The 23,544-nt window shown below is 48.9% G+C and overlaps 1 protein-coding gene and 1 long non-coding RNA gene across 2 annotated transcripts; both read right to left on the bottom strand.

Moving 5' to 3' along the window:
• Nucleotides 1-5,062: 5,062 nt before the first annotated feature.
• LOC127323485 (uncharacterized) lies at nt 5,063-23,332 on the bottom strand. Its single transcript, XR_011752050.1, has 5 exons — nt 22,942-23,332; nt 22,190-22,853; nt 21,551-21,641; nt 21,270-21,381; nt 5,063-5,331 (listed from the first exon to the last, which is right to left on the bottom strand). It is a non-coding gene; the product is annotated as an uncharacterized lncRNA (long non-coding RNA).
• LOC139835077 (uncharacterized) lies at nt 6,366-21,101 on the bottom strand. The gene is made up of 4 exons (XM_071825061.1): nt 21,053-21,101; nt 15,980-16,033; nt 15,580-15,891; nt 6,366-6,394 (listed from the first exon to the last, which is right to left on the bottom strand). Exons 1-4 carry the CDS (start codon nt 21,099-21,101, stop codon nt 6,366-6,368), a joined length of 444 nt encoding a protein of 147 aa, XP_071681162.1.
• Nucleotides 23,333-23,544: the final 212 nt, after the last annotated feature.

Below are 23,544 nucleotides of genomic sequence, written 5' to 3'. Positions count from 1 at the left end.
ATCTTGACCCTAGGACTTGTTGTGAATGGTTGGATCACTCCTATATACCATTTCAACACTCAACCACACCAATTGGGTCAAGCCAAGCCAAATTAAAAATCAAATGCAACATATGCATAGAAGCATATGTGACCCATAGCCATAATACCCAATTTTTGCCCTATGACTTTAAACCTTGACCAAATGTTGGGAAACCATCTCTCAACCTATTATAACACTAAATTGACCCTAACCCATGTCCAAGTGAAGCAAGATGAACAATTTGCAAGTTTAATGAAATTTGACACATCACCTCTTATGTGTTATGGCCATTTTTGCAAATCTTTGAACAAGACCATTTGAATTGGTTTCAATGGTTGGAAAATGTTTCTAAACTAATAAGAACCACATTAGAGTCAACAAAAGTCAACTTAAATGGAGAGAAATCAAATAGGGAGAAAATCCCCAAAATTCACTCACATACACTTAGCCAAATTTGCAAATCTTCAACCAAGGCCACCATTGCTTGACTTATGGTTTCTAAAACTCTTAAATAACAAAAACAAACACAAATGCATAAAAGAAACCAGATTCAAATCAAGGAAAATTTCAAATTTGACATACATATGATAATGGTCATATGACCCATTTATAAAATCTTCACTACTTTACACCCCTGCATTGGAATCTTCCTAAACTAAACTTGGCCAACTATTGCCATGTCATCCAAGACCATGTCAAAGTCTACAACTTTCATGTTGACCACCATGGTTAAAGTTGACCAGGTTGACCAGTGGAGTATTGACAAATAGGGACTTTGAAACTATGTGAAGATGACCCCCATTTTGAATTCTTGCAAACCTTCACCAAAATGAGCACCACCACCACCAATCTTTCACTTTAATTATATGTTGGAGCTCCACCAAAAAGATTCTCAAAATTCAAAACTTTTTCTCATGCGGCAATTTATACAAACACCTTGCAGGCATAGTTTCAGAATTGCAACACATCCTTTTAACCTCTGGTCCAAAGCCTAAACCACTTTAACTTGGTGATCATCACACCCTGGTACCTTCCCTGCATCGAACCAAACCCTTTTTCTCTGATTAAAGTGAGGCCATGATCACCATTTCATCCATGCCGTGTACCATGCCAGCCCTCAAGCAATTGATCACTCTGAGCCTCCACTCTCTCTCTCACCTTGTCCTGGAGCATCACCGTACCTCCCTGAGCACGCCGGTACCCTCCCTGGATCGAAACGAGCATGACATTGGCTGAACCAGGCGCGCCCATGCACGCCCAGTACCGTGCCAGGCACGCGGTGAGCGCGTCCCGACCCCATCCTGGACACGGCAGAGCGCACGCTCGCCTGGACGCTCTAGTCCTCCTCTCCCTCTCCCACTTGGCACGAATGATCATCACGCCTACAGCTACCCCCTGGACATGCTCGCTAGCTCGCCCAAGCCTTGTCGCCGTCGCCATGATCGGAGTCCTGCCGCCCGGTACCGTCCTCGTCGCAGAAGCTCCCGAGCCATTCCATCACGCCCTGGACAAGCTAGCTGCACCTAGAGCATCGTCGTGATGACGCCTACCAGATGATGTCCTCGCCACGACCTTTCGCACGCCGGAGCGGCCGCGCCATGGACACCCTCTCACAGCACCCGCCGGTCACATATCCCGCTATAAATAGAGGCCACCAGAGCACTCCTCCCTCACACCAATCTCTTCCCCTCTCATCACTGCCTATCCTTGACCACCCAATTGAACCCCACCTCGCCGGAGCCGCCCCAATCGAAGGCTCGTTCCCGCCGGAGCCCGCGGATCCTCTACCTCGACTGGAGCCGCCCCGAGCCTCGCCGCTGTACCAGGAGCCCCTTCAACATCGCCAACGTCGCCTCGAACCTCTCCATCAACCACCGGTGGCCTACAGAGCTCCCCGACCCCCTACCTCCATCGCCAGCACGCCCTCCTCTCGCCGGAGAAGAAGACGAACCACGGTCGTCCGATCTCGTTCTGATCCGACGGTCGCCAGCGCGTACCATTTCGGTAAGTAAAACCGTCGCTGACATGTAGGCCCCACCCCTGACAGCCCACCAAACACCGAACCATTACTGGGCCTGTTTCTCCCATTCAAACCATTTCGGCCCATATGTTTCCCGCGCAGCCCAACCATTTAATCTTAGTATTAATCCATTTCAGCATTTATTCAATTATGGTCAATGCTATAAATTGAATAGTTCAAAATCTACAAATCCAATTTGAGTGATTCAAAATGCTCCAGAAAGCTTATGAAATTATCTAGCTAACCTCACTGGATTCAACCTCATATGTGGTGTAGATTTTGAATAGCAAAAATGACAAAACAGAGACTTTTCAGTATTCAAATAAATCTTAAAAATCAACCACTTTGAATTTTGAAGTGAATCCAATTGCAATAATTCACATTTAACAAACTCTAATTTATTATGTAAAAATATGATATATGTTCTGTATATGATCATGGGCTAGAAGCAGAATATTGGCTATGTAGTCAATACTAGCCCATTTAAACTATTTCAAATTTTAGGAATTTGAATCTATGAGGTGTAGCACCTCATTTAAATCATTCTCAAGTGATATGAAGTAATGTGTTGACCTTTATTTACCTAGGCTCATACTTGCTCACTTGTAGAAATTAAATCATAATAGTTTTAAATTGCAAAGGTTATTTAAATCACATGAGATGATGAACCTCATTTAAATCACTTCTCTCAAATAATAAGTGTGAAGTGTTGACCTTGGTCAACATGGGATCATCCCTGGTTATTTGAGAATATTAAATCACCTCAATAGTAGTTTTACTAAATTAGTTACAACTATGTGTTAAATCATATGAGAGGTATTCCTCTCATTTAAATCTTGTTCTCAAGTAATTCAACATGAGGTAGTGACCATGGTCTATATAAACTCATATTGAGTTATTTGGTGGCATTAAATCACTACCCTGTTAGCATTAAAATGCATGAGGTATGGAACCTCATTTAAATCATTTTTCTCAAATGATAAGTATGAAGAGGTTGACCTTGGTCAACCTAGGTCATATATTATTCATAAGAGAAATTAAATCTTAAGAAGAATTCAATGAGAGGAAATTATTTCTCCAAACCAAAGAGAAACCTTAATTTAAATTTTCAATGAGAGGAAATTATTCCTCCTAATATTAAATAAAGAAACCCTAGAATAATTTGTTGATAAATCTTAAGTAGTGATGCTAAGATCCATTGTGAGAGCCATTAAGGCAAATTAAGACTACTTAAGTGTTGTTTGGTGATTGTATCCTCGTATTCGTTTATAGACGCTAGTACCGGAGACTATCAAGAGGAAGAGGTCTTCTACCAAGAAGAAGAGCAAGAAAACCTTGATCACATCACCAATCAAGGCAAGCTAATATTCTGGCAAGCTATTACCAATGCAAGCTATAATAGTGCAAACCATTTTGGTTGCAAGTTTATATTCTTGCAAAGTGCAAAGCTCTACAAGAGCAAGGCACCATTACATTTTTACCTTATGAACCTATCCCAAGTTTTTACTTTACAAGCTTTACTTGATTTTATTTATCAAAGTTACTTTTTGATTTATGATTCACTTGGTTGAATTATAGAGTAGTACAAGAGAATCACACTTAGCCTAGCAAGCTCCAAGATACTTAGCACCCCTCATAACTAGTTGCTAGTGCTCAATATTAAAAGTGACTACTCTAGTTGGGAACTTGTGATTTGAAATGACTTTGAAAACCTTGGAATGATGAGTCATTCTATTGAGAGATTTTGAAGGTGAATATGACTGGTGAATGACTTGGTGAATTTTACCAAAACTGATGGTTGGGTTCGGATGCGATACCATTCCAATTTTACAAGTACCCCCACAATACCTGAATCTGGGTAAGGCTTAGCTGGAAACTTATGTATTTTAGTATGGGTTCCCTCTGAACAAGCGTCATAGGGGTTAGGCCGAGGCTGCCTCCGTACTGGTGAAGTGATGTGAAATGACGTGAAATGAGGTGAATGTCCGGCCCAAGCCCTGTGCAGTTCCCAGGCTGACCGCGTGTCTTCACTGGGAGGCCAAGCTCATGGGGAGAGGTGCCTATACTAGAGTATGTAAATGAAAGGTTAGGATTGGTAGTTCGCGTACTGCGTACGATAAATCAGGGCCAGTTACCCCTGACGAACTATTGCAATTGTTGTGGCACAAGTGTACAACCTCTGCAGAGTTAAACCTATTCGAATAGCCGCGTCCTCGGTTATGGACAGTTGGGAAGGCCATACTGTTCCGTCATCGGAACTTTTCTAAAAATATGAATGGTGACTTGTGATTTGAATTGAAAGGTGACTTTGACTTTGAATCACAACTAAGTTGTGGGAATGACACTAATGTTCCCACTTGAGTTAGTTAAATGAAGAGGCTTTGATTTTTAAAGTGCTTATGAAATAAAACTGGCTTTATGCAAATGAAACGAGAGCTTAGAACCCCCTTACTATAGTTGATAGTATTTACCTTAGTTTTAGTTTGCGAGTACTTTAAAGTACTCATGGCTGTGTCCCTGGCTATTCAAATGGCCAGACTATGAAGAGGAGTACCAGAACCCGGAAGAAGGACAGCAGGACATCTACGACAACTAGGATCACTCCTGACGTCAACAGTTGCCTGTGGAATAGATGGACTACTACTACGCTACTTTCGCTTTCGCTATATGTTATGTAATGAATAAATATAACTTCTATTATTGTAATGAGACTGGATCATGTGATCCTTTATTTGTAAGACGATTATGGTATGTAATGAATGATGTGTTGTGATATCAATCTATTATGTCTCGCAAAAACAATATTCCTGGGATTGCGATGAATGACATAATAGGCATCTGGACTTAAAAATCCGGGTGTTGACAGATCCGACGAGGAGGAGGAGGAAGAGGAGGAAGACATTGCTCTGAGATTGGGGTTTCTTGGTGCCGATGGCCAGAACAGAGCAAGGGGATGAAGTGTGTGGGGACCCCGGACTAACGGTCCGAAATACCCTGTTATGTATACAGTTCACGATCCCATGATCAGTGTGTCGTGAACACATAACCGAACTGATATCAAATTACACCATCCATTACAAAGCGGAAAAAGAAAATTACAATGAGGTCACATGACCAATACTTACATAATAGCCTCGAAGGGCCTAACTAAACATCAGAGTAGCATCATCACTTCAGCAGCGCAGTACCCAAGTCATCTGCCATAACCCTACAGGCAACTGACTGGGAAGACGTTCCTAGCTCGCATAGACGTCGTCAACTCCTTCTTCATCTGTCGAAGTCCTCCAGGTCTGGCCAAGTAAATAGCCAGGGACAAAGCCGTGAGTACATTTGAATTGTACTCGCAAACCATCAAGAAGGTGATAACAATTCTAACTAAAGAAGACAGGAGAGGAAGAATAGTTTCTCTGGTGGATATAGCATGTGAAAGAGAATCAGTTTCTCTTGTGGATATAGCATGTGAAAGAGAATCAGTTTCTCTTGTGGATATAGCATGTGAAAGAGAATCAGTTTCTCTTGTGGATATAGCATGTGAAAGAGAATCAGTTTCTCTTGTGGATATAGCATCCCACATCACAGTTGAAGGGGACACTAAGAAAGTCCTATGACATCTCTATATCTTTGTTAAAGCAGAGTTCCTCTACATGAAACACTAGGAAGGGTCACCCTCTTTTGTTTCATTTTCCTCGACCATCTCCACATGGTCGGCACACCATCTTTCCCGTACCCTTCCGGTACTTCCAACACACATTTCCTTTGGAAATCATTTTCAAAACCAAAACTCGACACAGCTCTGTAACGGCCATCCCAACCGTCCATGACCGCGGACGCGGCTATTCGAATAGTTTTGACTCTGCAGAGTTTGCACACTTTCACCACAACTATCCGGATACCTATCGTGTGGGCATCATCCCCGCATAACGACATATGCCACGACGGATACCCGGACATAACCTTTCGCCCATTCGACTTAACACGAGGTCCTACCCTATGGAGTATGTACCTCCCCGGCACCGTGGCAGCTCACCTCCTCTAGAGCATGGCTCCACCGCCAAGCCATGAGACCCATGGTGTCTTCCGGACGGGTCAGCCCCGAAGGCCTCCCGTTATACTATTGTCCCAACCTTGACAACCCGGACTCGGGGGTAACCGTACCCTTGTATAGTTGTGCGGTGCCTCATGCTAAGAAGAACAAACGTCAAGTTAAGCCCCGTGCCCACGTTGGAGTAGCTATGGTTGCGCTGTGTAATTGTTCCGGGCGAATACAAAGAACCATGTGTCGTTTTTTTTTCTCAAAACCCAAGTCACACACATATTCCTTTTCTCAAACATCTTTGACAAGATCCTTTTTGCCTTCATAAACCATACGCTTGGGTAAGGTTATCTTACCCAAGGTTTTCATAAACATTTACAACAAGGTAAACCTTGAGGGGTTCCCAACCTAAAGTTTTATGTAGGAGCTAAGATATAACAATGGCATGATGCTAGACGTCATACCTCTAAGGAGATGATAATTGAGGTGTCAAGGGGATCATACATGCTTAGGATAAGCACGCATGGGGACAACATAAGTAGGAGGTGTTGGGGGGATAACCCCCGGTATGCCAAAGGCATGCCAAACCGGATGGTTTGAGCCATCAAGATACCGGTTTAATGTTCTTGCCGGAAGCCTAGTAGGAATCCGGGAGAGCAAGGCTAAACCGGTATCCCCAAAGGGGTATGCCGGAACCCGGTATAGAAGATACCGGAAAGGAGAGCCTGTCGGCAGGTCTGGTCAAAGATTCTCTTCAGAGCAAGAAGACAAGGATGAGCCAAGCAAAGTAACTTTATTCAGAGCCCTGGCGCCAAAGAGAGAGGTGACGTCCAAAGAAGCCGGAGGACATCAGCAGCCCTGATAAAAGAAGGCCCCGGTGTCATCTATGATTAAAGTAGCTTTGTACAGTAGCCTGTTAAAGTAGCTTTGTACAGTAGCTCTGTAAAGTAGTTTGTCCAGTCAAAGATGCCATTAGGGTTTCTTGCCGTGTAAGCCACCCTCTCCCCTATATAAGGAGAGGGGGCAGCCCTTCTTCACAAGCAAGCAAGTATGTACGCGTGTATGTAGGAAGGCAGAGCCTGTAACCTGTGTGAATCTATGAACATGGTGATCTAGAGGGAGTTCTTCCTTGTGTCTTTCTTCTTCAACTTCTGGCCTTGGCCAAGTTCTTGAGGAAACCATCCGGAATCTCTTCCCACCTGATCGCAAACCCTCCCCCGAATCCTCTTGCGTCCATTCGGCCCCAATCTAAGCCATCCTATGGCATCTGCTCGTTCACCACGACGACAGTTGGCGCCCACCGTGGGGCATGAAGTGGCGCTTGATGGAGTTCACATTCGGGCGGGCGTCCTCGAGGTCTCCGGCGAGCGTACGGTGTCCGCGTTGGTGCAGAGCATCTACGCCATGGACTTCATCAACGACAACGCGGGCTGCTTCGCCAACGGCGGCGTCTTCCCCAAGAACGGCCGCATCATCGAGTTCGGCAGCCATCGCGTCTACTTCGGCACCGTCCCTGTGCGCCAGCGCCTCTCGCCGGTGCTGGTGGCACCGGACCCGCCAAGATGGCTCTGTGCTGGCCGCGCCGCCGGCAGCGTCGAGGTAATGATGACCGGTGTGGCTGGTGCAGGAAAGGAGGTTGCGGCTGAAGGTGCCGGTCGCGCGGTTTCGACCCGTGCGGCTAAGCCACCGCTGGAGCGCGGCGCAGGCGCAGCGGGAGCATCATCCGCGCCACCGGAGACACCGCTCCAGGCGGCGATGAACGTCCTCGCCACCCCCATCGCGCAGAACATCGATCCGGCAGCGGCTCAGGCGGAGCTGGAGGCGCAGCGCCAGAAGATGCTGGAGAGCGGCAAGGACATCGTCAGGGCGCAGCGCGAGCTGAACCTAACCGTACGTGAGTATAACGCTGCCCATGGCTTTGCTTCTGTTAGCGCGCATGCTGCTAGGATGCCGGAAAACCGGCTAAAAGCTCGCAACCTAGATCAAGATTTGCGCAAAGAGATTCTTACCGGCAAGAGCGCCTCTGCATATGTTAGCATCGTGGAAAAGCCTAAGTATAGCAGCCCGGATAAAACTATAAAAGCTGCTAAGGCCGCTGTAGAGCTGTGCGAGTCGCTTTCCGGAGAGGCTTTGGTAAAGCAGCAAGAGCGTGTTAGAGAGCTGCTGGAAACCATTGAGCAGCAAAATGCTGAGCAGCTGGCTAAGCTGAACAAGGCAGCGGCCTCAAAATCCGCGCGTTCAACAAAGAATGCCGGTAGCAAATCCCATGGGCAGGCTTCGTCCCCCCATCCGGATAGAAGGAGAGAAAAAGAAGTGAATGCGCAGCAGATGACTGTGTACGATCCGGTTCTTGCCGGAAAGCAACAAGCCGGGCAACACGATGCCGGTAGAAAAAGCCAAGGGGCAGAGCGAGGCTATGCCAGAGGCTATGCCGGAAACAATCATGCCGGTAGATATGAGACCGGGCAAAACTATCGAGCTGCAAGGGCAGCGTACGAGGAGGAGGAAATAGATCCCCCAAGGTATCGGCAGGCAAGGGCCGCGGTACCGGAATGTCACGATGAAGCCGATTCAACGAGACCGGCAGCATACCGGAACCCATTGGGAGAACGCCTGGGAGAGAGATACTTACCGGAACGGGATGCGAGGCACCGTCTGGATAGAGTATACTTGTCAGAAATGATCGAGGAGGAAGGTCCTCCAGGTCCAAGGTGTTTTGGCCCAAGGATCATGAAAGAAAAACCACCAGTTCGCAACTTTATGTTGCCCCGTGACACAAAAACGTATGACGGCACCACAAAGCCGGAAGATTGGCTCGCGGATTACGTGACCGCGGTATACGTTGCAGGCGGTGGAGGAACCGTAGCAGGAGGAGGAAACCGGCGTTGGGCCGTGAGGATCATACCATCGTTTTTGGTTGGACCGGCAAGAATCTGGCTAAACAACTTGCCGGCAGGAAGCATAAATGGCTGGTTGGATTTTGAGGAGGCCTTTGTGAGCAATTTCAGCAGCATCTATCGAGGCCAAACAGGCCGCAGCAACTTGCTACGTGCGTGCAGCGCCCGAACGAAACAGACCGGGATTATCTAGCCCGGTGGAACACCACAAGGAACTCCTGTGAGGGGGTGATCGAGGCACAAGCCATTGCTTGGTTTAGCGGTGGATGCAGAAAGAGGTTCACCGTTGTGGCAAAAGTTGCAGCGCAACATGCCGACAACGTTAGCGAGATGATACGTGTGGCGGATAGCTATGCGTTGGGAGACCCAACGCAACCGGCAAGGCAACCGGAGCCGGAACAGCCGCGCCACGAACAACACCGGGACAACCGGAATAACAAAAGAAGGGAAGATTTTCCGGATCGAAGGTACGGTCCGCAGCAAGTTGCTGCTGTGCAGGAAAACTTTGAGGCCAGCGACAGCCAGAGGCAAAAAACCGGATCGCAGCCATGGGCGGGTCCTAAGAAACAATGGGTGGAAAAGAAACCCTGGGTCCAGAAGAAGAACTGGCAAGAACCCGCGAAATACACCATGGAAGCTGCCATGGATCAACCTTGCCGGTGGCACACGCCGAATCCGGCACATCCGTCAAACCATCGACGAAGGATTGTACCTGGACCAAGTACTTGATGCAAAAAGGAACAGGTGAAAGATGCGCGGCCACCGCAAGACATGCCGCGGCAGCAACAACAGCTACCGCCACCACCACCACTTACCGGGGCAAACGCCTTACCGGTGCAGCCAAACCGGCAGCAGTACCAGCAAGTTAACCGGGTGGAGCAAAATGATAACCAGCCACCTCCACCGGCACCTTTAGGCCGGAATGTTTACGAAGATCCGCATCTGTGCTGTGTTGTCTTTGTCACTGAGCCAACAGACCGGCAAAGTGTACACCGGCGCTCCATGGAGGTCAATGCGGTGATGCCGGCAGTTCCCAAGTACATGATGTGGTCCAATCAGGAAATTACCTGGTCATCCAAGGATCACCCAAGGATCATGCCGAATCCGGGTGGATATGCTCTTGTTGTGGACCCGATCATGAAAGGGCCGCAAACTCGAGTGAAGTTCAGCAAGGTGCTGATAGACAATGGCAGTAGCATCAACATCATGTACAAGCACACCATGCAAACGCTGGGCATAACAGAAAACATGCTTCAGCCAACGCGCACAACGTTCCATGGGATCGTCCCTGGCTTGTCCTGTGCCCCGATAGGAAAAGTTCGGGTGGACGTGGCATTTGGAGGACGTGACAATTGCCGGGTGGAAAATCTGGAGTTTGAGGTGGTGGATCTGGACAGTCCCTACCATGCATTGCTGGGGAGACCGGCGTTGGCTGCTTTCATGGCCACCACTCATACGGCTTACCTCAAGATGAAGATGCCGGCACCTCGTGGGCCATTGACTGTGGTGGGAAACTATAAGATCTCACTGGAAACTGCATCTGCCGGATCAAACCTAGCGAGAATCGCTGGTGATCGCGGAGGAAAAGAAAAGAATGCAGACAGCTGTTGCGCTGGCTCATTCCTCACAAATAAGTTTGGCGGCAATGAGTGAAAACATGGGCACACCGGCATTCAAGCCAACCAATGAAACAAAGAACATTGTGCTGGATCCGGCTTACCCAGAGCGCACCGTTCGTATCGGCGCCGGCCTTGATCAAGCATAGGAAAGCGCGCTCGTCAGCTTCCTCCGTGAGAATCGGAATATCTTTGCCTGGTCAATCGATGATTTGGTAGGTGTTCCGAGGAGCTGGCTGAGCACTCTCTAAACGTCCGGAAAGATGCCAAGCCGGTGCGGCAGCCACTGCGTCGGTTCGCTGAAGACAGAAGAAAGATCATAGGAGAAGAAGTAACCAAGCTGCTTGTTGCCGGATTCATTGTGGAGGTCACGCACACAGAGTGGCTGGCCAATCCGGTAATGGTTGAAAAGAAGAAAGATGAGAACCTGGAGGCAAAAGCTCCGAAGGTGTGGCGCATGTGCATCGACTACACCAACCTGAACAAGGCTTGCCCAAGAGATCCTTTTCCTTTGCCACGAATCGATCAAGTGATTGATTCAACTGCTGGGTGTGAGTTGTTGTCCTTCCTGGATGCCTATTCCGGTTTCCACCAAATTCCCTTAAAAAAGGAAGATCAAATAAAAACTGCGTTCATTACCCCGCACGGGGCTTATTGCTATGTCACTATGCCTTTTGGGTTGCGCAACGCTGGTGCAACGTACCAGCGCTGTATGCAAAAATGCTTGTTTGATCAAATTGGAAAAAATGTGCAAGTCTATGTGGATGACATCGTGATAAAAACTAAGGTAAAAAACACTTTAATCGATGACATCCGGCAAACATTCGATAACCTAAGGCGGTTCCGGATGAAACTCAATCCGGCAAAATGTACCTTTGGTGTCCCCGCCGGCAAGCTGCTCGGTTTCCTGGTTTCAAGCCGGGGCATAGAGGTTAATCCGGTAAAAATCCGGGCGATAGAAAGAATGGCTATCCCTCGAGAGTTAAAAGATGTGCAAAAGTTTACCGGAAGCTTGGCATCGCTGAGCCGGTTTGTAAGCAGGTTGGGAGAAAAAGCTCTGCCACTCTATGCTCTCATGAGGAAATCTGACACGTTCGTCTGGACCCCTCAGGCAGACGCAGCGTTTAAGGAGCTAAAAACGATGCTAGCCACAGCACCCGTACTGGCTTCACCTCTAGAAAGGGAGCCTATGCTGTTATACATAGCAGCAACAAACCGGGTTGTGAGTGTAGTGGTTGTGGTTGAAAGAGAAGAGGAAGAAAAAACCGTCCAGAGGCCGGTATACTACTTGAGCGAGGTGCTCTCCCTCTCAAAACAAAACTACCCTCACTTCCGAGAAAATGACTTATGGCGTGTACATGGCCGCCACAAAACTCAAGCACTACTTTGAGGAACACCCCATGAAGGTGGTGAGTGAAGCACCAATTTCCGACATCATGTGCAACAAAGATGCCAGCGGCCGGATTGCAAAATGGGCGATCCAGATATCACCGTACGTGCCGGTATATGAAAGAAGAGATGCCATAAAATCACAGGCTTTGGCTGATTTCCTTGTTGATTGGGCGGAGATGCAATACAAACCGCCAGATCAGAGGATAGAATACTGGAAGATGCACTTTGATGGATCTAAGCTCAAGGAAGGTCTAGGTGCCGGTGTGGTGCTTACTTCACCAAAAGGAGACCACCTCCGGTATGTTTTGCAAGTACATTTCAGGGCATCGAACAATGTCGCTGAATATGAAGCTTTGATCCATGGGCTTAAGGTCGCAAAAGAAATCGGTGCACACCGGATCATTTGCTATGGCGATTCAGACCTTGTGGTACAGCAGTGCTCAGGAGATTGGGATGCAAAAGACGCCAACATGGCCTCGTACCGGTTTCACGTGCAAAAGATTGCCGGATTCTTCGAAGGATGTGAGTTTCACCATGTGCCGCGAGCAGAAAATGAAGCCGCGGATGCTTTGTCCAAGTTGGGCTCATCTAGGCAAGAAATTCCTCCCGGAATAGCTTTGGCTCACCTAAGAGTGCCATCGATCAAGCCGAGCCCGGAATCAGAATCAATTTTTGTACCGAGTCACACGTAGTACCCATGGATATCGATGAAGGGAACCCGGGGACTGCTCCGGCAAGCTCGGGGACTGCTCCGGTAGGCTCGGGGACTGCTGTACCCATACCGGAAGAAACGATGCTGGTAGATAGCATGGAGATAGATGCACCGGTGTTTTTGGTTCGAGAAATACCATCATGGGTTAAACCTATTAAGGAATTCTTGATCAGCGGCACCTTGCCGGCTGACGAAAATGAATCAAGGAGGATACAAAGAAGGTCCAAAGCTTACACATTCATCAATGGTGAGGTGTACAAGAGAAGCGTTACCGGTGTCCTTCAAAGATGTGTGGAACCGGAGGAAGGAAAAGAAATGCTTGAGGAAATTCACCAAGGAGAATGTGGGCATCATGCTTCATCAAGGGCTTTGGTAGCAAAAGTATTCCGGCATGGGTTCTATTGGCCCACTGCTTTGGAGGACGCTGAGGATTTGGTAAGAAAATGCAACGGCTGCCAGAGGTACGCCAAGCAAAACCATACCCCAGCATCCGGTTTAAAGACAATACCGCTAACATGGCCATTCGCTGTTTGGTGCCTTGACATGGTTGGACCATTCAAAACTGCAAGAAGCAGCATGACTCACATCTTGGTCATGGTGGATAAGTTCACCAAGTGGCTGGAAGTAAAACCTATCGCAAAGTGTGATGGGCATACAGCTGTGAAATTCTTGAAAGATGTCATTTTGCGGTATGGATACCCGCACAGCATCATCACTGATAACGGAACCAACTTTGCTCAAGGTGAGTTCAAAAGGTTCTGTGAAGAAAAGAACATCCGGTTGGATTTGTGCTCAGTGGCACATCCACAGGGCAATGGCCAAGTAGAAAGAATGAATGCCTTGGTGCTTTCCGGTATCAAGCCTAGACTCATTGATGCGGTGGAAAAGTCACCGGGATGTTGGCTCGATGAGCTACCATCAGTACTGTGGAGTATAAGAACAACTCCAAACCGGTCTACCGGATACACTCCCTTCTTCATGGTTTATGGAGCAGAAGCGGTGATACCAACCGATATCATCCATGATTCACCAAGGGTACAGCTCTATACTGAGCAAGAGGTCAAAGAGGCCAGAGAAAACGATGTGGACTTGCTAGAAGAAGCAAGAGAGCTGGCTTTGGCAAGAACAGCCATTTACCAGCAAAACCTAAGACGCTATCATAACCGGAAGGTTAACCCAAGAGTTTTCCGGGAAGGAGATCTTGTACTTCGCCTGGTGCAGCGCACTGAAGGCCGGCATAAGCTTTTGCCACCGTGGGAAGGTCCCTTCATTGTAAGCAAGGTGCTTCACAATGATGCATACTACTTGATAGATGCACAGGAATGGAAGAAAGGAAAGGCGGACAGGTCCGGCGAGGAGAGCAAGCGTCCATGGAACGTAGCTCTGTTGCGTCCTTTCTACTCTTGAAGTGGTGGTGTAAGAAGTTCCTTTTTGTACCTTATATGCTATGAATAAAAGATGCCGGAACCTTGAGTGAATCTCGGGGACTACCCCAACTTAAGTTGCATGTAACTTGTCTATTTTTTCAGTTTACCGGTTGCTTATTGAATGTTTTTTCTTTCCGGTTTAGTAGTGTGCTAAATCCTACCGGAGTCTTCGACTCTGCTGCTGTCCGCAAACCGGCTTCATGGCAAGCAAGATAAACCGGTAGGGGATAAGCACATGAACTGCGAAAAGGGAGAGCAGGAAAGAACAATCTAAAAAATTTAATTAACCCCGGTTAAACCGGTTTTTTGCAAAATTTCAAAATTATTTCTAAGTTCAAGAAGATGCTTGTTTGGTGAAAGAACCTTGTGCTCATACGCCAAAGAACGCCCAGAGAAGGCAGGCAGAGCCAAGGCAAAAGAACCAAGTATGCATCAAATTGGATGCGGAAGCAATTGAGAAATCTTTGCAGTGCAGGATAAAAGCGGAACCAAAAGCAAAATATGTTAAGGCAAACTCATAAGTACTTAGCTACCGGTATAACTTACCGGCAGGAAATGTTGTAGCACAACCACAGGCAAACTTAAGTTTTACATCATAAGCCCCGGCATTCCGGGGCAGAATTTAACAGATATTGTCTTAAAGCAACAGGACCAACAGATATAATGAGCAAGCACTTCAAAGGAAATCATCATGCGGCAGGGGTTTCCGGAGGAGCAGCACCGGCATCAGCGTCATCCAGAAGCTCTTCTTCGGCTTCATCCTCCTCCTCGTCGAGATAGTCCGTGACGCCAGGAGGGGGAGGGATGAAGGTGCGCATGTCGGCATACTCCGCGATGCGGTACGCGCGATCCTGCCGCTTGGCGGAGAGGATCGGGTCCAGATCCGTTTCTGCGCCTTCGCGCACGCCAGTAAGGGCGTCCAGATTGAGCTCCGGGTACCAGGAGCAGGCGACGCGGAGGGCGGAGTCCGCTCCAGCGCGGGCAGCAGAGCACTGCCACTCGCGGATCCTCCTGCCGGCACCTTTCAGACGGTCGCTGATGAGGGAGAAGGTGTCCGGCACCGCCTCGCCAGGCCACAAAGTCCTGTATAGCTGGGTAGCTACATCAGGGATGTCCGAAAGATTGCGGTCTATGCAGCGCATATGGGACACCCGCGCGTTAAGCGCGACCAGATGGTCCTTCGGCGTCCATGGCACAGTAAGATCCGCTTGGCCTTTGTCCTTGCGTTGCGCATCGACCTTCTTGACAGCGTACCTCTGCGAGTCCGGAAAGAGGCCTATGCAAAGAAAGAAAAAGTTTAAGGAAAAGAGTCCGGAAGAAAAGAGACCGGAAGGAGAAGAGTCCGGAAGAAAAAGAGACCGGAAGGAAAAGAGTCCGGAATGAAAGATAACGGAAAGAGAATGGGGTAGAAAGAAAAAAGGCTCGTATGCAGTAGTCAAAATGTAAAAGAAAACAACTTACGGAGGGCAAGTGTATCGGTCTGCAGGATCAGCTGATCGCACTCTTTACGCTCTTCCTCCAGCCGCGCGGCCTTCTCCTCGGCGCCCTTCCGGGCCTTGGCCATCTCCTCCAGCTCTGCCCGCAACACCACAGTGGCATTGGAAGCATCCTCCAGAGCCTCGTCCAACTTGGCCGCTGCGCTCACTTCAGCGGCTTTGAGGGCCTTGGCGTGATCGAGCCCCAGCTGAATCAGCTGAGACTTGAGATCCTGGTAGCTGGTCTTGAGGGCGTTCAGCTCATCCTGGTGCTGCCGGTTGAGCTCGTCCTTTTCCCCTGTAACCGGAAAAAATGAGTGTTAGCAAGGTTACACTAGTAAAACTGAAAAGAAACCAAGTTCAAAGGAGAAAGGAAAAAATAGTACGTTGGGCCGTGGCGAGCTGCTCCTTGAGAGCATCGATGGAAGCTTCCGGGATCACTGTTGAACAGAAATTGTAAATATCACAAGGAAAAGAGGTTTCCGGTAGCAAAGATGCCGGTGAAACGAAAAACCATACCTTGGCACTTGTCATGTGCCTCAGCGAGCTCCCGGTGCTCCCATAAAAGCTCCTCGAAAAGGGCCTTCCGAGTGTCAGCGGTGACCTGTTCAAGAAAAAGAAGAAATAAGGTAAAATTTTGTGCTAAGAACCAAGTTCTTAACCCGAAACTCGGGGACTGGCAGTGCCGGTTTCACGCTAAAATCTTAAGTTAAGTTTTGCGCTAAGAGCTGCGCCCTCACCACAAAACTCGGGGACTGGGGAAGATAGACAAGAGAGAAACCGGCATGAAACTAAGGAAAAGATAAAGCAGAACCGGAAACGAAGAAACCGGCAAAGGTTGAAAGTTAATAGAACATACCGTCAGATTGTTCGTGGAATCGTACCACGCGCTGTCAAGCTCTTTTACGGCAGCCCGGAGCCGCATGAAGTGCTCCTCAGAACACCGATCCCCGACGGGATCAGGTGCCGGCAGCCGATCCTTGCCCATGCCGCGGGTCGCCGGAGTGATGTCCGCGGCGTTCCACTTTTGGGCATACGGCAGGAGGTGCCCCAGGTCCCGGCCTTGGCGCTGGAACTCCGTAATGCGGCCAAGGAGGCCGGTGGCCTTCATGCTGGCGCTTTTGGCAGCCTTGGAGACGTGCAGCACCAAGGGCTGCTGGCCGCCCGAAGGGGCGCTGGAGGCCGTCGCCTTCCCCTTGATGAGCTTGGAGGGCTTGGGCGGCGGCGCGGTAGACGGGGCCCCGGAAGTCTTAGCCGGCGGCGCGCCAGGAGCGGCCTTGGAGGGCTGGGCGCGAGGAGCCTCAGGCGGAGGCATGAGGATGGTGCGTGGAGAAGGGGGAGCGCTAGGAGCGTCACCCGTCTTGGAGCCTTCCGGCGCGGAAGATTCCGGCGCGGAGGTTGTCTTTTCGAGGACGGGAGGAGCAAAAGGCTCCGCCCGCCCGGCAGCTTCTTCTTCTCCGGCGCCGGTGTTGCTGGCGCCGGTGTCTTGGTGTTCCGGGAGGAAGGAAAGATCCTCCTCCGTGCGGTGATCTGACAGTGAAGGGGCCGCACGCCCCGAATTAGTTGTGCCCCCCGAAAGGGAGGCAGAGGTGTTGCCGGCACCAGATGGTGCCGGGCTTGAACGAGGAGGAGGGGTTGAGGTCCTTGCGGATCCCTCAGAGCCCGATGGCCTTGGGCCAAGCTTGAGAGCGGGGCTGAGGAAAAAAGTAAAAGACAAGTGGTTGAGAAGAAGCAACCGGAAAAAGAACTTAGCAAAAAAGGAGGCAAGCCGGAAAATGAAATTACCCGGAAGCGGTTGGCATCGCTTTGCGCCCGTAGCGGCGCACGCCCACTTCTTTCTCCCCCAAGGGCTCCGTCCGGAAGCGCTTGGAGGGAGGAGCATGGCTGGAGCCGGCAGTAGATGCCGGCTGCTTGTTCTTCTGGCCCTGGGCCATGAGTTTGTCCACAAACTCAGGACCGGCATCGGCGCGCAGGGGCGGCACGCGCTCGTGGATCTGTGAGTTGGATATGGCTAAGAAGCGATTCGCGAGAAAGCGATAATGGCAAAGTATAAGAAGCCGGAAAAGAAAATACCTCGAGCACAACCAGCTCCTCGGGGTTTCCGGTGGGCTCCGGCGGGTCCCGGCCAAGGCGTGCAGCCGGGGTCTTCCCCATCTTCAGGTCCTTCCAATAGATGTAGGGATCCGGGTCGAAGGAGTCAAAGGCACGCTTCCGGAGAGGTCCTCGCGGCTCTGCCTGGATAGAGGGGAAGCGGTCCCTGGCCTGAAACAAGGTAAAAAAGAAGGTTAGCAAAAGCAGAAACTTACCGGCAAAGACAACCCCAAGTGCGTAATCTCTTACTTCTTGGGTCGGACGGTTAGAGGAACTGAGGGGAAGGAGGCCCCATTCCCAAGTAAAAGGCATAGCAGTTTGACAAATCTGCTTAGCCTTGAGAACAACATCTTTCTTGCTGAGAGCACGGCCGGTGATCTTGGTAGGATCGCCTGGGCCATACATCTCGCTCATCCTATGTGCGCGGCGCTTAAGAGGAAGCACCCGGCGCGATATGAAAGTCCGGATGACATCGTCGGAACAGATGTTGGTCTCCTTCTTCAAAGAGGCCAAGAAGCGCACCACCCGATTGGTTTCGGCATGTTCTGTCCTCGGGTTGTAGCTCCAGTTGGCTCTGCTGGGGGGCCCCTCTTGGTATGGAGGAAGGTTGATGCGATCGGCGCGGCCGGTGTTCTTCACGTAGAAGAAAGTTCCTTGCCAGGTGCGGCAAGACTCGAGGCCGGTAAACTTAAGAAAAGTGCTCCCTTGGCGGGAGCCGACGATGCAGGAGCCGCACTGCACGGGCGGCTTGGGCTTAGGAATCTCCTTGCCCTGGACGGAGTTGATCCGCAAGTTGAAGAAGCGGGCAAACGTCTCACAAGTGGGACGAATGCCGATGTAAGCCTCCATGAAGGTGGCAAAACAAGAAAGATAGAAAAGGGCGTTGCCAGGAAGGTGGTGAGGTTGGAGATCGTAGAAATCCAGGAAATCCCGGAAAAAAGTAGAGGCAGGAAGGCCGAAGCCGCGCTCAAAGTGAGCGAGAAAAACAACATGCTCGTCGTCTTCCGGATCCGGTTCAATCTCGTTATCCGGAATCCGGCAGGCAACTCCTTCCGGAATCCTCCGAGACCGGTACAGCCAATCGATCTCAAACTCAGTAACGTAGGAGCCCATCCAGGCTCCGCGGGTGGTTGGGGAAGGCTCCTCGCCGGAAGATTGGCTGGAGCTGCTAGAGGCTTGACCAGAGCCACTGGCCTCTTGGCTACCGGAAGCTTGGCTAAAGCTACCGGATTCTAGGTGGCCGCCGGACTCTTGGGGGTCACCGGATTCCTGCTGGTTGCCGGAATCGGTTTCCATTGGATCTGAGGCCGTAGATTCACCGGGAGAAGGTCTACGGCGCTTGAGAGAAAGAGAAGAAGAGGATGCAGAGGAAGATCCCTCGTCAGACATCGCAAGGATGGGCGGAGAAACAGGAATCCCAAACTTCAACCCCGTGTGAAGATCTACGAGTAAGAAGAAAACCAAAGAAAAGGAGCAAATAAGAACACCAAAGGCTCAAGATCTGGAAAGCAAGCGAACGGCGAGTAAAGCAAAATTAATACCAACCTTGAGCGGCGCGGTCGCTGGGGAGAGAGTTTGCTGGCGAAGAAGCGGGTCTACAGCCGCCGGCGAGCACCGTCGACGGCGAGGCGGAGAAGCTCGCGAAGAAGCACAAATGCGGCAGACGCGAAGAAGTTGCTGCCGAAGATCTCCGCACAGCGAAGTCCGGCGGCGGCACGGCGTGAGTTCGCCGGGCACCGAAGCTCGAACGGGCGACGGCGGACGGAGAGCGGCGGAGGCGCAAAGGCGTGGAACTCTGTGCGCGAAGGAGAAGAATGCGAAGAAGATGAAGAGGAACGGGCAGTTGCGTTTATATAAGAGAGAGAAAGTGGGCGTGGAACCGCTGGACCGCGGCGGTTCGCCTCGCGGCCCACGGCGGTTCGCATCATGGGCCGCCACGTGTCAAGGAGATACACGCAAAAACAGGAGGCCACACGGAGATACCCAAAGGATCCAGAGCGGCTAGTGGGATCCGCTGCGGTGCATTTAATGCGTGCGCGGGAGTCGAAACGATGTGACAGCGGACACTGGCGCGTCAGTTACGATGCGCATGTCAGCGACGGCGCGGGGCCCGATATATTCTCGACTTCGCCGAGGAAGGAGCAAAGACACGTGGTGCCGGAAAAAAGAGATGCCGGAACGAGCCTTGCAAAGAGAAGAAAAGGAACAAGGGTAAAGGTGCCGGAACTAAGCTCAAGAAATGAGTGACTAAACCGGTATCTTAAAAAGATGAAAACCTGGCATGGTCCGTAGGATAGAATCCTCCAGACCATACCAGCTTCGGGGACTAATGTTGGGGGGATAACCCCCGGTATGCCAAAGGCATGCCAAACCGGATGGTTTGAGCCATCAAGATACCGGTTTAATGTTCTTGCCGGAAGCCTAGTAGGAATCCGGGAGAGCAAGGCTAAACCGGTATCCCCAAAGGGGTATGCCGGAACCCGGTATAGAAGATACCGGAAAGGAGAGCCTGTCGGCAGGTCTGGTCAAAGATTCTCTTCAGAGCAAGAAGACAAGGATGAGCCAAGCAAAGTAACTTTATTCAGAGCCCTGGCGCCAAAGAGAGAGGTGACGTCCAAAGAAGCCGGAGGACATCAGCAGCCCTGATAAAAGAAGGCCCCGGTGTCATCTATGATTAAAGTAGCTTTGTACAGTAGCCTGTTAAAGTAGCTTTGTACAGTAGCTCTGTAAAGTAGTTTGTCCAGTCAAAGATGCCATTAGGGTTTCTTGCCGTGTAAGCCACCCTCTCCCCTATATAAGGAGAGGGGGCAGCCCTTCTTCACAAGCAAGCAAGTATGTACGCGTGTATGTAGGAAGGCAGAGCCTGTAACCTGTGTGAATCTATGAACATGGTGATCTAGAGGGAGTTCTTCCTTGTGTCTTTCTTCTTCAACTTCTGGCCTTGGCCAAGTTCTTGAGGAAACCATCCGGAATCTCTTCCCACCTGATCGCAAACCCTCCCCCGAATCCTCTTGCGTCCATTCGGCCCCAATCTAAGCCATCCTATGGCATCTGCTCGTTCACCACGACGACAGGAGGATTCAACAAAGGGTCATGATGTTGATCATCATACCACTAAGAAGATGGTAAAATAGGTGGTCAAGGGGGCATACATGCTCGGGGTAAGCATGCATAACAACAACAAGGGGTTCAACATACTTGGGAGTAAGTATGTATAGCATCAACAAGAGGTTCGGCACACTTGGGAGTAAGTATGCATAGCATCACAAGGTAGAAGGTATAACAAGGGCATGATACTAACCATCATACCACTAAGGGGTGCAAAAAGGGTGTCGAGAGGTCGACACACTCAAGGTAAGTGGGCATACCCATCACATTTAGAGGGTACACCATGATCATGATGTTGACAACCACCATTCACAAAAAGGGGTTTGTCGGCGAGGTGCCAAAGAGAGTAAACATGCTCACGGTAAGCATGCTCCGACAACAAAAGTAGAAATCACACAAGATAGATCGAGAGACAATAATAATAACAAAGTAACCACAATATGTGATTCAATATTCAGAGATCAAGAGATGGCTTGCCTTGGCTTATTTGTCCCTGGACTTCTTCAACTTCATCAATATAAGAATCCCGTCAATATAAATAAAATCCTTGTCCGAACTACTTCTTCTTCTTCTCCGGAATCGTTCGCATCTATCGTCGGAAAATATAAAAGGAACACAATCAATCATATTGCACCAATCATAACAAGCATGCAACATTTAACAATCAACAAGCAATAGCTAACCACCTTACTACGGGCTAACATACAAAGAACTTATAGATACTGCAAAGCAACTAAAAGAGAACCCATTTTATTTACCTAGTAAAGGTATGAGAGTATCACAACTTAGCAATTGCCTTTCTCGGGTATCACCATGGTATAAACCAAATATCCCCTGGTAGATAACATCCTAAAGAGGACAAGTGCATTAGTTTGACATCAAATACAATCACAAAGCATTTTCAAACATTTTTGAAAAAGTAGAAAACAGTTTTCCTAACTTAATTTGTTCCCATAACACTACAACCAAAAAAAAATAGGAAGCAAACCATAAACCACATCATTTGAAAACTTAAGCAAAACAAAAGAGCTAATGTTAGGTTGTAGAGGTTTGGTTTTGCAAGCATAAAACAAAGGTTGCCCATCTCTACTAAAAAGAGTTGATCAAGGGTTTTAAATAAACCGAAAAGTTTTGCTTCAACAATGCATGTCACACATATACCTTACTAACAGCAACAAATATGTATGAACAGAGACTAATAATATTTTTCCTAGATAGCTAGTACTAATACAAGACTAACCCAATTGGAATCACCTAAAAATATTAAACCTACAATTTTAGGAATTTCTTTGAATCTGACTGTACAGAAAAAAAGATCTGTAAGCCATAAATCGTAGAAAAATCCTAAAAATATGAGGCCACTTGCATTTGAAAGGTAATTAAACAAAGATGCATACCCAATTGGATTTGGGTTCAAATTGTTTCTGAAACTCTCACAAATGGATTGACAAGTTTACTGCATGTCTGTACCATTTGCTTTCTCACTGGAGTTACACAACAGATAAATGTTTGAAACTTGTTGGAGATGATTAAGAAAACATTCAGTAATCCTACAGAAGTGGAATCACTCAATTAGGTTCAAAAATGGATTTTTGATGAATTAAAAGCTAACAGCCATGTCTGCAGAACACACAGAATAAGTTTAATTCACCAAAAATCATACACACATCAGAAAAATATGAGGCTTGCTGCATCTGAAAGGTATTGAATAGGTGGTTCTTACCCAATTGGTTTCATTCAAAAATTCGTTCCAAGCTCCTGGTTTAATTCGACAAAGTCAGATCTGACTAGATCTTGATCTGTGAACCATTTCAGTTTCAGGAGGTCAATCGAAGTGAAACCACCGCCAAAATGAAGGTACTGAAGAGGGCTTTCACCCACAGTTGAGTTTGCTCAAAAAGATTTCGTAAAACGGAAGAAATCTCACAAACAGTGATTCTGCATGTTTGCAGAACTTTATTTACCTTGCAAAATCCGTAACGAATTTGAGTATGAGACCAACGCCAAGTTGTAGATCTTTTCAATACCTATCTGCGGAACTTTGAATCACTCGATTTGGATCTGCACACAAGATTTGGCGGATTTTACAAGTTCGTACCAGAATCTGAAACAGCAAGATACAGAAATTACTGCATGGTTTTGGACGAACTTTGCTCAAGAACTTCAGATCTGAGGATAGCTCAAGCTTCTCCATGCTTGGACCAACATGCACCTGCATCAAGATCCAATCTTAGCAAGGGAGGAAGAAGAAGAGGAGAGAAAACCATCTAGAGTTGGGGAGAAGAAGGAGAGGGAGGCTCTCATGGTGAGGGGAAGCTTGAGGGAGGAGGGGAGCTTCATCTAGGTGGATTTCCATGGCCATGGCCGGCCATGGAGCTTGGGAGGAGCAGCAGCTCGTGGGTAAGAGGTATGAGAGGAGTGTGAGGGAGTGGAGGAAGGAGTGGGGAGTGAAAAATGAGAGCAAAGAGAGGAGGGGGTGGCCGGCTATGAGGTTTTATAGAGGGAGGGAGTGGTGGCAGCTCTTCACTTGATTGGCCAAGGTGGGTGGCTGTTGGGGGGATAACCCCCGGTATGCCAAAGGCATGCCAAACCGGATGGTTTGAGCCATTGAGATACCGGTTTAATGTTCTTGCCGGAAGCCTAGAAGGAATCCGGGAGAGCAAGGCTAAGCCGGTATCCCCAAAGGGGTATGCCGGGACCCGGTATAAAAGATACCGGAAAGGAGAGCCTGACGGCAGGACTGGTCAAAGAT

The sequence above is a fragment of the Lolium perenne genome, chromosome 2, assembly GCF_019359855.2.
Source record: "Lolium perenne isolate Kyuss_39 chromosome 2, Kyuss_2.0, whole genome shotgun sequence".
In the NCBI taxonomy this organism is placed as follows: domain Eukaryota; kingdom Viridiplantae; phylum Streptophyta; class Magnoliopsida; order Poales; family Poaceae; genus Lolium; species Lolium perenne.
This window is presented reverse-complemented; position numbering and strand designations above follow the sequence as displayed.

Bases quoted from the DNA above. Each gene is read 5' to 3' on its own strand.
- LOC139835077 (XM_071825061.1), bottom strand. From the start codon at position 21,101: ATGGTGGTTGTCAACATCATGATCATGGTGTACCCTCTAAATGTGATG. The intron at 15,892-15,979 runs GTACTATTTTTT...TTCCGGTTACAG, and splicing joins GCAGCTCGCCACGGCCCAAC to GGGAAAAGGACGAGCTCAAC. The intron at 6,395-15,579 runs GTAAGTTGTTTT...TGGTTTATGAAG, and splicing joins GACCGATACACTTGCCCTCC to GCAAAAAGGATCTTGTCAAA.